Here is a 15,299-nt window from a genome sequence, read left to right as displayed (position 1 = left end):
GGTGGAGTGCATTCACCATCATGCATTGGCTTTCCACATGTGCATATTGCTTCTGAAACCTTACATCGCATTGAGGTGTGCCCGAACTTTTGACACTTATAACATCTCATTGGAGACGGTATGTACGGGCGCACCTTCAGTTTATAAAACGCTGCATCTATTGTCTGTGGCGGTTTCGGTCGATTGAAGGTGAGTACAAGAGAAGCGGTGTCCACTAAGGACCCATCTTGCCTTCTCTTGATCCTCCTCACCTCTACTACTCCTTGATCTGCCAAACCCTCTTTTATATCTTCAACCGTGCTATTTAAGAAATCCCTACAAGTAATTACCCCCTGCGAACTATTTAGTCGCTTGTGGGGACCAGCCTCAAGGTCAGCATCCATGTATTTTTGCAGTTTTAAGATTGCTGCAGCTTGCATACGGTTCTCCGCTTCTATACAAATAGAACCATCGTTAAGTTTTTTAACACTTTTGGTCTTGCCAACTATGCTCTTAATAAATTTATGCAATTTAAAGGAACACTCGTTTAAGAATGTACCCTCCTTCTTTTTAACTATAAAGAATCTTCCCCAGTTGTCCTCTTCAAAATCTATAAATTTATTACTTACCTGACTCTTGTTGCCGCCCTTGGCTTTCTTCCTTGGCGGGGAAGAAGGGCCGAATGGTTGCAAGGTAAACTGCAAACCCGATTCCGTTTTTCCTGTCGAAATGTCCATTTCCTCGCCTTGTCGTTGCCTTGTTGTACCGGTCGTTATTGGGAGATTATAAGGATGGGAGATGGGGGAAGTATAATTGGGAAGTGGCTGGTTTGGAGCTGAGAGAGGTAGAGGGAGAGGATTATTTGGAAGAGGTAAGGGATTGGGGATTTGGGTAGGGAGAATGGGTGGGCTAGGCCCTAATGGGTTGATTTGATTATCCATGATAAATCAAATGGGATTCATCGGGGCACGTGGTCCCGCCTCCACGGACGCTCAGATGGATCCGGTTACTTTCCGGATAGACCATCACACCCCGACATAGACCGGTGCCACGGAAGACAACGTTCCGGTACCAGGTACCGACCCGTGCCCCCGTGACCCCCTTCCTACCCCTAGGAACCTGTCTGAGACAGAGTTCCCTAGCCGATTTCCTGAAGTAGGGGTATCCTCCAGGTGGAGCTCTCGGGTGAAGCCGAGGCCAAAGACATGTGTTGGGATAAGCTGCCCGCAGGTCAACGTCTCCCTCAATGCCCAGGATCCTCTTTTCCACCCTAGCCCCAAAGCCTCGCCACGGCACGCGAGGGAGAGATATTTATACTCTGACTCTCGACGAGTGCGTGTCCTTGTTCGTGCAGTGTGTGTAGTCGTCTGTATAGTGTGAATGTTAAGGTGTAAATGAGTGTGTGTGTGGAGGGGAGCTCGAGTTTACCTGTGGGTTCGCTAAACCCAAGTAGCTGCACACATCAACTACCTCTGCAGGTCCTAAGTGTAGTATGTGAGTGTTAAGGGGTGTCAGTGTGAATGTTGAAGTGTTGTTAGACTGGGATACCCGCAGGGACGCCAAACTCCCTGAAGAAGTGGCTAGTCCACTTCCCCCTACGGGGATTTGCAAATATTTGAATTTCAATATTGCTGCAATTTAAACATTGTGTCTTAAGTTCATGTTTTACATGTATGTTTTATGTGTGACTGTTATTGTTGACAGTTGGACTAGAAACCTCTAAAATTGAGGTTATGAGTAGGCTTTTGGAATCGTATCGTCAACTAATTCCTTAACAATCTTAGCTATAGGACAATTTTGACTTGACTGAGCCAACAGCTCTAGGAAATCAAAGTGTCAGTACACTTAGATGTCAAAAGTCTTTAAAAAATATATACCTAATCATTTTTTTTTTTTATAAAATTTAAAAAAAAATTTGAAAAATTAAAATCAAAAAATTCTATTTAGGTATAGTATATAATTTTTTTAATATCTTCGTTAAAAATTTAAACGCTAGCCTATTTTTTTTTTATTATAAGAGTGCCTGTTAGTTAATTATTTTAAGTAATTGAGTAGCGTGCGTTATTAGTTAATAGCTTTCCAATTAAATCAATTATGGAGGTCAGACTATTTACCCTAGACTTCAATAATGAATCTAGAAGGTTGTTTAATACGAGACAGTTGACCGACTGCCCTTTTTAGGTTCATATGAGATTCTATTTTCAAAAGAACGTTTTAATGCATTGCAATATGTACCGGAATGGCCGAAAAATTCGAATAATTGTTTTACAAATATTGTTTATTCTAATGCAAACCTAAAAAACTTCAATCAATTTGAATAAAAGAAATTAGATTTATACGAAGGTGTTGAGGAATTAACTAAAACAAATACCAAAAAAAAAGAAAAAAAGTAAAATGAGAGATTAGATTAATCTAATCTAATCTAAGAAAGAAGAGTAAAAAGCAAATTTATTAACTCTTCATGAAAGTTCATGAATGGTGATAACATTTCTTTATTGTGAGTTTTGAGCTGATCCCACAAATACTTTTGCGTGAATTAAGAATAATTAAGCGGAATTCGATTAAAAGATAGAGAACAAACAATCGTTTGAGCAGATGTGCAAGATTAATTTCAACTTGAATATTACCGATAAGTGGGAAATATTAACATTACGGAGCAAAGCGGCTATGAGTAAAGAAATGCCTTCACCTTTTTATAAAAGCGGCTTAATTATAAATTTTTTCTAACCTGAACAAGAATAAAAATTATTATTTTTTGGGGGCCAGTCTATTTTCACTAGGCCTCCAAAATTTGGGCTTCAATTCATTTAATTAAACTGTATTTGCTTCCTTTTTTATGGCAAGAATAAGTCTAAGAACATTGGCGTCCAGAGTCCTCTCAAAGCAAGGCCTCCGAACGGAATTCTGTTGCAGACAATTTTTCCATTCCTAAATGAGCATAATAAAAATTCTTAGAAGTAGAAGAATAAGCGTTACTCTTAAAGCCCAACTTACCCATCGATGAGAGGCACCTCTTGCAGAAGCCTTGATGCAATTTCCAATCTTTCTTCAAAAGAAGCGCCTGCTTGAATCTTCAAGGCTATCGGCAATCCTACACCTGCCGCAGCGGCCAGTACCAGGGCTATCAGCACCATCCAACGTTGTCTTACTCGCAGTCTAAATCCTGGCATACAACTACCTGTCACAGAGAGGGAACCTTTATCAATATTTGTTTTAAATTATTGTATAAATTAAAGATTGTCAACATCCGAACATTTGATCAAGATAAAAAAGTACGAATCTTAACATTTCTCTGGCTGCAAGAATTATAAAATTCAAATTGATAAAAAGGATTTTAGTAACTAGATTTGGCATAAAACTATACTGAATGCCAAAATTTTATTCATGAATATTTCAAGTGATAGACTTGAATCTGGCCAAGTTAATCGTCTTTAAGTTCTAACAGAAGGTCTCGTATTTATTATTAAACTCTTCTATTGTTATAAGCGGCCAAAATGTTTTAGCGCAATAAGAGAACCAGAAATAAGATGTCCAGGGGGGAAATACTAGCACAGCAAGAATGTACACTTCAAGAGTTAATTAGACTTAAACAAGCCTTCAAAGTATCTACAACTACAGTTATTTGGATTATTATTATTATTTGGTTTCGCTTAATGTTACTAGCTCAGGGGTCGGCAACCCGCGGCTCGCGAGCCGCATACGGCTCTTTTATCCAAATTGTGTGGCTCTTCAGCCTGTCCAAAATAAATTGTATATTTTAATTTTATTGAAACAAATGAAAAGTTCATTTATTAAAGTAAAGATATTTTTTTCCAAAAATGATTTTAAATGTGATAGGTTTGAAATTGAATAGAATTATATTAAAACAAAGTACGTAATTATAAAAGACTGCCACCATTTTCATTCAAATAAAGATTTAGTTATTATTTATTCGTTTATTTACTTTGAATATGTGAAAATAAATATATAAAATTGTCAAAGTTGACGATCAACCCTTTTTACCACTGTCCTACCGAACAGTTTTAAAACATTTAAAGGTTGTTGAATATCATAAAATAATAATTTGCAAGTTCAAATGATCTACAGAGTTGTTTACACTATCATCTCTGCGGCTCTTGGTAAGATTTATTAAAATTATTTAAGGAAAAATGGCTCTCTACTTAAAATAGGTTGCCGACCCCTGTACTAGCTATATAGAATTTTTTATTATTATTATTTAAGGCGCGTCTGAGGTCATTGGGGCCCAGAGCTAAACAGTTTTGTATATAAATTATTATTTGACTAAGTCTAGAACGATATTTTTCACAGCTAATCGAAGGATGAATTAATGCAAACAGGTAATTAGATGTTAAATAAAGAACCAATGAACAAATAGTTGACCAAATTATTGAATTAATATTTATATTCAGCAGTTACGTAAATTAAATAACTGGTAAGAAATCAGAATAAATAATAATAGAACAGTATCGTCTGGAGTTCTGCCTTTTCTTCAGGTCATTTCCCACTTCACCTTCCAAATATGGGTGGTGGAAGATGACACTTGAATGACGCGAAATGCTGTGGCAGCTGACGTTATGAAATGTGTTTTGACCTGACATCCTTCACCATTGAAATGCTTTGTGATTTTAGATGATTAAAAAATATTTCTCATTTTCTACATTTTAATTAATTTAAAGGCCATAACAATCGCTAGTTATAGAAAATCAGAGGAGTTTATTTTTCGAAAAACTCCTATAAAACTTGGAATTCTTCTAACTTGGTAGTCGTTTCCGCATCACCGATTGACTACCGATGTCCAGCATACTGTAATTTATGTATACATAAAGGAATCTATTACTTTAACGAAGTGACGACTGAATATTTATGTTGAATAAGGCTACCATTCATACAACTTCGTGATTTTTTTTAATAGAGCTTCTTCTGTTCACAATACAGGTCCACCATTTCATTGAAGTCAACAGTTTTCAAGTTTTTTGAACTTTTTACTTCTTAGTTACCAAAATATTTAAATACGGTACAGAAACGGCGGGCGAGAGTTCATACCAGCGGTTTTCTCCTTTATTCTGTCTGCTCCCTTTCCTCTTAAGTTCTACTAAAGTTTTAACTGTCCCCCCTTGCTTTGAAGCAGGCAACGCCTACGAACAAAAGAGTACATTTTTAAGGGAAATTTTAGTTTGCCTAGTTTTGATTTTAATTTTTGATTCAAATAGAACTATGATATTCTTCAACGCTCGTGAACACAATTACCTGAAAAAATTACAGAAGACTATTTCAGGAAGTCAGCTAACAACGGGTGCCACTCTAATGAAGTCCTGTATACATATATACTTGCAGAAAATCAGAATCAATATTTTTTTTATTTTTAAATAAGGTACGAAACATCTGAGGTCATTGGCTCCGGATAGTGCTTTCTCGTTACAAACAGCTGCCCCTCACCAGACTGTAAGCTGTAAGAAACTAACAGAAAGAGAAATTCTGAGAGCCAGCGGCTGGATTCGAACCCGGTATCTCCGCAAGGAAATCCAGTTGGTTAACCATAGAGCTGATCACTTCCCTTACATACAGTTATTATTTTAAGGAGAACTACAACTTCCCTGGACTAATTTTATGTAACCATACAGACTTTGGGTCCAGCCAAACTGCCTTATTAAGAAAAATTGTCTGGAAATAAACATTTTATTGTAGAGTTTCTCTTAACTTTTGAATAACCAATAGACCATCTCATGCAAACTTATTATTCAAATTTTGTATCACCCGAAATTATTTAATATGAGCTACTCACTTACTTGCGATAACCTTTTTCATTTCTATCTCATATACAACTCTCCTCATTTTATAAAGTACTCTCGCTACCTTAAAATATTTAACTTCTCAAACTACTGTAGGAAATTCTTTCTTCTCTGTAAAATTTAACTAAAAAAATACATTTTTATAAAAATTAAAAACGTCTTTTTCACTTAATTTTTTTTGAGAAGGAACTCAAATTATTTACTTCTTCTATTTATAATATCCTTGGCACTACCAATGAATACTTAACTTCACACTTTTGCATTTCTTAACTAATATTGTGCAATATTTGGTTATAAATCAGAATCAGGTGGCACTGGAGCTGCGTACCCCCCACTCAGGGCTGAGATTACAGTAGGGCACTAACAATAACAATACCAGAATTCTAGGAAGTGTCTGAACTATCATTCCCTCTCTCACAAACACACACCCTCTTTCTTTCTCGTGCTTACCCCTTCTCTAATTCTCGGATTTTTCTTTGGCTACTTATCCCCTCCAGTATTGAATCTATATGAGTAAGTTAAATAAATACCCTTACTTGTCAAGAAGCCCGCCATTCAAATTCCAATATGGCGAAAGTAATAATATATTCCTTAAACTTCCGATTTCAATTAACAGTTTTTCTTGTTATTTGTACTAACTTTGTTCTTCATATTTAGTTTTAGAAACCTGAAACGTTTAGATTCCCGTGGATTTCCTCGAATCGGCATTCCCTCACCAATTTCCTCTGGCTGCAGCATTGTACTGATGTTTCAAGAAAAACTAACTGGTTGGATTCAACCTACTAACATTTATCGGCGGGAATGAGCACTTAAGAAGGGAGGAGTACCATAGTTTCCACAATATAGGAAGGCAAGTAAGAACCAGACTAGAGACATACTGGTGTATTCACAAATAACATTGTGTGAAAAGGTTCTAAATAGTAGCTCCAAGAATTTATTCACATATTTCTCCTGCTCACAGGCAGCCTAAAGTTCATTTCTAAAATTGGCACTTTTTAATAAGTGCAGAAGTAGGATTTTCGGGATGGATAATATTGTTACAAAGCCTGCGATGTAGGACCGAGTCCTTTTCATGCTAAAACAATGGACTTGAAGAAATTATTTGAATAGATTGATTTAGTAGAGGGATGTCATTTAGATTTTAGTTCAGTCCTTAAGTTCAAATACATCTTACAGCAGTCTTTCTTTCAAAAAAAAATATCTAACCCCAGAATTAGGTAAGAATTTAATTTCTATTTTTAATATTTTCTCAATAGGCCTCAGAAATATTCGATTGATTTGAGAGTAGTAAAAGTATAGTAATCATTTATTTCTTCAGTCGGGTTTAATCGGGTTTAATCGGAACCTAAAGCACATACTTAACCGTTACCAGTTTTTTGCAAACAAATGAAAAGAAGCCACACACGGGATACGAACAGGCGATCACCCACATACAAATTCCCTCTTCAAATCCATTAAACCAACAAACGCCCCTTGTAGATCCGGAATGTAAGGAAGTATTATGCTGAAATGTTACTTGATGTAATGTTTACACATTAGCTAAACAAGATTCATTATTCAAGTTGTAAACTTATTAAAGTAAACAAAGAATTTAAATTAATTTAGAAGCAACTCGTGAAACTTTTAATAAGTTGCTAGAAATAAAGTTTGCATATATTTTACAATTCTAATTTAATCCGAATTTTGAAGAGGGATGCAAACGTTCACTGAAGAATGAATTTGTTGAATAAATTAAAAATTGTATTACAATCGACTAGGCTTCGGTCATTGAGCTCAGCCACCAATTCTCGCCTTTCAATCTGAAGCGATTCAGTTGATATAAATTGAACCTGAGTTCTTGCGAGAGTACACATTGTAATTTTAATCTAATGACATCTTTCATCAAAGACATTCTTTCTTGTTAGATAAATAGATAAGCTTAATTAAAATTACAAATACATTACATTATCATTATACAATAGACTCAAAAAAGAAAACTAAATTCGGCATGAATTTACCGTCTGCCGGAGTTTTTTTTGTAAAAAAAGAAGAGAAATCTGCTCATACGAATGCAAAAAATTAAGAATACTTGTACAAAATCAAAATTACAAGTGAACAAACCAATAAATAAAATAAACTTCCTTCTCTTACAACTTCTCTTTATTGTACTAAATTAAAGTAAGACTATTTTCATTACTCCTTATTGCTAGTTTGAATGTACACAAATCAAAAAGTGGTAATTAAACTTAGTTAATCATTAAGGTAACGATTTCTAAAATCTTTTATTGCATACTGCATCAGTTGTGGCCAGACTGATCTATTCTGTAGAGCAGTGGTTCTTAACCTTTTCATAGACGCGGAACACAATTATATGTATATATTTTTCTCGCGGAACACTAACATTAAATAATTTGAAATTCGGTATTTAGCAAGAACTTAAAATTAAATTCATATTAAAAAAAAGGAACAATTTTTTGTTTTCGTATCTTTCCTAAGTTTCTAAATTTCAATACATTTAAAATTAAAATTTCACGGAACACTTGGACCATATTCGCGGAACACCGGTTAAGAACCACTGTTTTATATCTCCTAAAATTATAGATCTGTGCACAAAATAACTATAGTTTATAATTGAGAAAAACAAAGTGTACAAAAGAACAAAATTTCATACCAATACGTGGTTCACAGTGGGAGATATAGAACGGCCATAATTTTACAGAATTTCATGACCCAAAAAATTTTCAACCCTATATTTCTTCTACCTTTTTAGATCTGTGCACAAAATAACTATAGTTTATAATTGAGAAAAACAAAGTGTATAAGAGAACAAAATTCCATACCAATACGTGGTTCACAGTGGGAGATATAGAACGGCCATAATTTTACAGAATTTCATGACCCAAAAAATTTTCAGCCCTTTATATCTTCTACATTTATAGATCTGTGCACAAAATAACTATAGTTCATAATTGAGATAAACAAAGTGTACAAGAGAACAAAATTTCATACCAATACGCGGTTCACAGTGGGAGATATAGAACGGCCATAATTTTACAGAATTTCATGACCCAAAAAATTTTCAACCCTTTGTATCTTCTACATTTATAGATTTGTGCACAAAATAACTATAGTTTTTAATTGAGAAAAACAAAGTGTACAAGAGAACAAAATTTCATACCAATACGTGGTTCACAGTGGGAGATATAGAACGGCCATAATTTTACAGAATTTCATGACCCAAAAAATTTTCAGCCCTTTATATATTCTACCTTTTTAGATCTGTGCACAAAATAACTATAGTTTATAATTGAGAAAAACAAACTGTATAAGAGAACAAAATTCCATACCAATACGTGGTTCACAGTGGGAGAAATAGAACGGCCATAATTTTACAGAATTTCATGACCCAAAAAATTTTCAACCCTTTATATCTTCTACCTTTTTAGATCTGTGCACAAAATAACTATAGTTTATAATTGAGAAAAACAAAGTGTATAAGAGAACAAAATTCCATACCAATACGTAGTTCACAGTGGGAGAAATAAAACGGCCATAATTTTACAGAATTTCATGACCCAAAAAATTTTCAACCCTTTATATCTTCTACATTTGTAGATCTGTGCACAAAATAACTATAGCTTATAATTGAGAAAAACAAAGTGTACAAGAGAACAAAATTTCATACCAATACGTAGTTCACAGTGGGAGAAATAGAACGGCCATAATTTTACAGAATTTCATGACCCAAAACATTTTCAACCCTTTATATCTCTACCTTTTTAGATCTGTGCACAAAATAACTATAGTTTATAATTGAGAAAAACAAAGTGTATAAGAGAACAAAATTCCATACCAATACGTAGGTCACAGTGGGAGAAATAAAACGGCCATAATTTTACATAATTTCATGACCCAAAAAATTTTCAACCCTTTATATCTTCTACCTTTTTAGATCTGTGCACAAAATAACTATAGTTTATAATTGAGAAAAACAAAGTGTATAAGAGAACAAAATTCCATACCAATACGTGGTTCACAGTGGGAGATATAGAACGGCCATAATTTTACAGAATTTCATGACCCAAAAAATTTCCAACCCTTTATATCTTCTACCTTTTTAGATCTGTGCACAAAATAACTATAGCTTATAATTGAGAAAAACAAAGTGTATAAGAGAACAAAGTTCCATACCAATACGTGGTTCACAGTGGGAGATATAGAACGGCCATAATTTTACAGAATTTCATGACCCAAAAAATTTTCAACCCTTTATATCTTCTACCTTTTTAGATCTGTGCACAAAATAACTATAGTTTATAATTGAGAAAAACAAAGTGTATAAGAGAACAAAATTCCATACTAATACGTGGTTCACAGTGGGAGATATAGAACGGCCATAATTTTACAGAATTTCATGACCCAAAAAATTTTCAACCCTTTATTTCTTCTACCTTTTTAGATCTGTGCACAAAATAACTATAGTTTATAATTGAGAAAAACAAAGTGTATAAGAGAACAAAATTCCATACCAATACGTGGTTCACAGTGGGAGATATAGAACGGCCATAATTTTACAGAATTTCATGACCCAAAAAATTTTCAGCCCTTTATATCTTCTACATTTATAGATCTGTGCACAAAATAACTATAGTTCATAATTGAGATAAACAAAGTGTACAAGAGAACAAAATTTCATACCAATACGCGGTTCACAGTGGGAGATATAGAACGGCCATAATTTTACAGAATTTCATGACCCAAAAAATTTTCAACCCTTTGTATCTTCTACATTTATAGATTTGTGCACAAAATAACTATTGTTTATAATTGAGAAAAACAAAGTGTACAAGAGAACAAAATTTCATACCAATACGTGGTTCACAGTGGGAGATATAGAACGGCCATAATTTTACAGAATTTCATGACCCAAAAATTTTTCAACCCTTTATATCTTCTACATTTATAGATCTGTGCACAAAATAACTATAGATTTTAATTGAGAAAAACAAAGTGTACAAGAGAACAAAATTTCATACCAATACGTGGTTCACAGTGGGAGATATAGAACGGCCATAATTTTACAGAATTTCATGACCCAAAAAATTTTCAACCCTTTATATATTCTACCTTTTTAGATCTGTGCACAAAATAACTATAGTTTATAATTGAGAAAAACAAACTGTATAAGAGAACAAAATTCCATACCAATACGTGGTTCACAGTGGGAGAAATAGAACGGCCATAATTTTACAGAATTTCATGACCCAAAAAATTTTCAACCCTTTATATCTTCTACCTTTTTAGATCTGTGCACAAAATAACTATAGTTTATAATTGAGAAAAACAAAGTGTATAAGAGAACAAAATTCCATACCAATACGTAGTTCACAGTGGGAGAAATAAAACGGCCATAATTTTACAGAATTTCATGACCCAAAAAATTTTCAACCCTTTATATCTTCTACCATTTTAGATCTGTGCACAAAATAACTATAGTTTATAATTGAGAAAAACAAAGTGTATAAGAGAACAAAATTCCATACCAATACGTAGTTCACAGTGGGAGAAATAGAACGGCCATAATTTTACAGAAATTCGTGACCCAAAAAATTTTCAACCCTTTATATCTTCTACATTTATAGATCTGTGCACAAAATAACTATAGTTTATAATTGAGATAAACAAAGTGTACAAGAGAACAAAATTTCATACCAATACGCGGTTCACAGTGGGAGATATAGAACGGCCATAATTTTACAGAATTTCATGACCCAAAAAATTTTCAACCCTTTGTATCTTCTACATTTATAGATCTGTGCACAAAATAACTATAGTTTTTAATTGAGAAAAACAAAGTGTACAAGAGAACAAAATTTCATACCAATACGTGGTACACAGTGGGAGATATAGAACGGCCATAATTTTACAGAATTTCATGACCCAAAAAATTTTCAACCCTTTATATATTCTACCTTTTTAGATCTGTGCACAAAATAACTATAGTTTATAATTGAGAAAAACAAACTGTATAAGAGAACAAAATTCCATACCAATACGTGGTTCACAGTGGGAGAAATAGAACGGCCATAATTTTACAGAATTTCATGACCCAAAAAATTTTCAACCCTTTATATCTTCTACCTTTTTAGATCTGTGCACAAAATAATTATAGTTTATAATTGAGAAAAACAAAGTGTATAAGAGAACAAAATTACATACCAATACGTGGTTCACAGTGGGAGATATAAAACGGCCATAATTTTACAGAATTTCATGACCCAAAAAATTTTCAACCCTTTATATATTCTACCTTTTTAGATCTGTGCACAAAATAACTATAGTTTATAATTGGGAAAAACAAAGTGTATAAAAGAACAAAATTCCATACCAATACGTGGTTCACAGTGGGAGATATAGAACGGCCATAATTTTACATAATTTCATGACCCAAAAAATTTTCAACCCTTTATATCTTCTACATTTGTAGATCTGTGCACAAAATAACTATAGCTTATAATTGAGAAAAACAAAGTGTACAAGAGAACAAAATTTCATACCAATACGTAGTTCACAGTGGGAGATATAGAACGGCCATAATTTTACAGAATTTCATGACCCAAAAAATTTTCAACCCTTTATATCTTCTACCTTTTTAGATCTGTGCACAAAATAACTATAGCTTGTAATTGAGAAAAACAAAGTGTATAAGAGAACAAAGTTCCATACCAATACGTGGTTCACAGTGGGAGATATAGAACGGCCATAATTTTACGGAATTTCATGACCCAAAAAATTTTCAACCCTTCATATCTTCTACCTTTTTAGATCTGTGCACAAAATAACTATAGTTTATAATTGAGAAAAACAAAGTGTATAAGAGAACAAAATTCCATACCAATACGTAGTTCACAGTGGGAGAAATAGAACGGCCATAATTTTACAGAAATTCGTGACCCAAAAAATTTTCAACCCTTTATATCTTCTACATTTATAGATCTGTGCACAAAATAACTATAGTTTATAATTGAGATAAACAAAGTGTACAAGAGAACAAAATTTCATACCAATACGCGGTTCACAGTGGGAGATATAGAACGGCCATAATTTTACAGAATTTCATGACCCAAAAAATTTTCAACCCTTTGTATCTTCTACATTTATAGATCTGTGCACAAAATAACTATAGTTTTTAATTGAGAATAACAAAGTGTACAAGAGAACAAAATTTCATACCAATACGTGGTTCACAGTGGGAGATATAGAACGGCCATAATTTTACAGAATTTCATGACCCAAAAAATTTTCAACCCTTTATATCTTCTACATTTATAGATCTGTGCACAAAATAACTATAGTTTTTAATTGAGAAAAACAAAGTGTACAAGAGAACAAAATTTCATACCAATACGTGGTACACAGTGGGAGATATAGAACGGCCATAATTTTACAGAATTTCATGACCCAAAAAATTTTCAACCCTTTATATATTCTACCTTTTTAGATCTGTGCACAAAATAACTATAGTTTATAATTGAGAAAAACAAACTGTATAAGAGAACAAAATTCCATACCAATACGTGGTTCACAGTGGGAGAAATAGAACGGCCATAATTTTACAGAATTTCATGACCCAAAAAATTTTCAACCCTTTATATCTTCTACCTTTTTAGATCTGTGCACAAAATAATTATAGTTTATAATTGAGAAAAACAAAGTGTATAAGAGAACAAAATTACATACCAATACGTGGTTCACAGTGGGAGATATAAAACGGCCATAATTTTACAGAATTTCATGACCCAAAAAATTTTCAACCCTTTATATATTCTACCTTTTTAGATCTGTGCACAAAATAACTATAGTTTATAATTGGGAAAAACAAAGTGTATAAAAGAACAAAATTCCATACCAATACGTGGTTCACAGTGGGAGATATAGAACGGCCATAATTTTACATAATTTCATGACCCAAAAAATTTTCAACCCTTTATATCTTCTACATTTGTAGATCTGTGCACAAAATAACTATAGCTTATAATTGAGAAAAACAAAGTGTACAAGAGAACAAAATTTCATACCAATACGTAGTTCACAGTGGGAGATATAGAACGGCCATAATTTTACAGAATTTCATGACCCAAAAAATTTTCAACCCTTTATATCTTCTACCTTTTTAGATCTGTGCACAAAATAACTATAGCTTGTAATTGAGAAAAACAAAGTGTATAAGAGAACAAAGTTCCATACCAATACGTGGTTCACAGTGGGAGATATAGAACGGCCATAATTTTACAGAATTTCATGACCCAAAAAATTTTCAACCCTTCATATCTTCTACCTTTTTAGATCTGTGCACAAAATAACTATAGTTTATAATTGAGAAAAACAAAGTGTATAAGAGAACAAAATTCCATACTAATACGTGGTTCACAGTGGGAGATATAGAACGGCCATAATTTTACAGAATTTCATGACCCAAAAAATTTTCAACCCTTTATTTCTTCTACCTTTTTAGATCTGTGCACAAAATAACTATAGTTTATAATTGAGAAAAACAAAGTGTATAAGAGAACAAAATTCCATACTAATACGTGGTTCACAGTGGGAGATATAGAACGGCCATAATTTTACAGAATTTCATGACCCAAAAAATTTTCAACCCTTTATTTCTTCTACCTTTTTAGATCTGTGCACAAAATAACTATAGTTTATAATTGAGAAAAACAAAGTGTATAAGAGAACAAAATTCCATACCAATACGTGGTTCACAGTGGGAGATATAGAACGGCCATAATTTTACAGAATTTCATGACCCAAAAAATTTTCAACCCCTTATTTCTTCTACCTTTTTAGATCTGTGCACAAAATAACTATAGTTTATAATTGAGAAAAACAAAGTGTATAAGAGAACAAAATTCCATACCAATACGTGGTTCACAGTGGGAGATATAGAACGGCCATAATTTTACAGAATTTCATGACCCAAAAAATTTTCAACCCTTTATTTCTTCTACCTTTTTAGATCTGTGCACAAAATAACTATAGTTTATAATTGAGAAAAACAAAGTGTATAAGAGAACAAAATTCCATACCAATACGTGGTTCACAGTGGGAGATATAGAACGGCCATAATTTTACAGAATTTCATGACGCAAAAAATTTTCAACCCTTTATATCAGTGGTTCTTAACCTTTTCATAGACGCGGAACACAATTATATGTATATATTTTTCTCGCGGAACACTAACATTAAATAATTTGAAATTCGGTATTTAGCATGAACTTAAAATTAAATTCAAATTAAAAAAAAAAAGGAACGATTTTTTGGTTTCGTATCTTTCTTAAGTATCTAATTTTCAATACATTTAAAATTGAAATTTCGCGGAACACTTGGACCATATTGGCGGTACACCGGTTAAGAACTACTGCTGTAGAGCAACAAATTGCCCACAAAGACAAATGTCTTTCTCCAAAATTAGGTGATTCTTTCTATTGCTAACTGGGTTGGTTTAGCAGAACGGTTCTAACAGAAGCTCTGGAAGTACACACCAGG

General features: G+C 33.2%; 1 protein-coding gene across 3 annotated transcripts in view; it reads right to left on the bottom strand.

Moving 5' to 3' along the window:
- LOC141456489 (dipeptidase 1-like) overlaps positions 1-15,299 on the bottom strand; it is a 411,813-nt gene that overhangs the window by 148,765 nt on the left and 247,749 nt on the right. For all 3 annotated transcript variants that reach the window (XM_074132531.1, XM_074132529.1, XM_074132530.1), the window contains one exon: positions 2,974-3,157. In XM_074132531.1, the coding sequence (XP_073988632.1) occupies positions 2,974-3,157 (184 nt within the window). The remainder of the gene's footprint in view (positions 1-2,973; positions 3,158-15,299) is intronic.

This window comes from Rhodnius prolixus, unplaced genomic scaffold, assembly GCF_049639745.1.
Source record: "Rhodnius prolixus isolate KJV_2025 unplaced genomic scaffold, Rpr scaffold_4, whole genome shotgun sequence".
Taxonomy (NCBI): domain Eukaryota; kingdom Metazoa; phylum Arthropoda; class Insecta; order Hemiptera; family Reduviidae; genus Rhodnius; species Rhodnius prolixus.
Note: the sequence above shows the minus strand (reverse complement) of the source record. Positions and strands in the feature narration are given on the sequence as shown.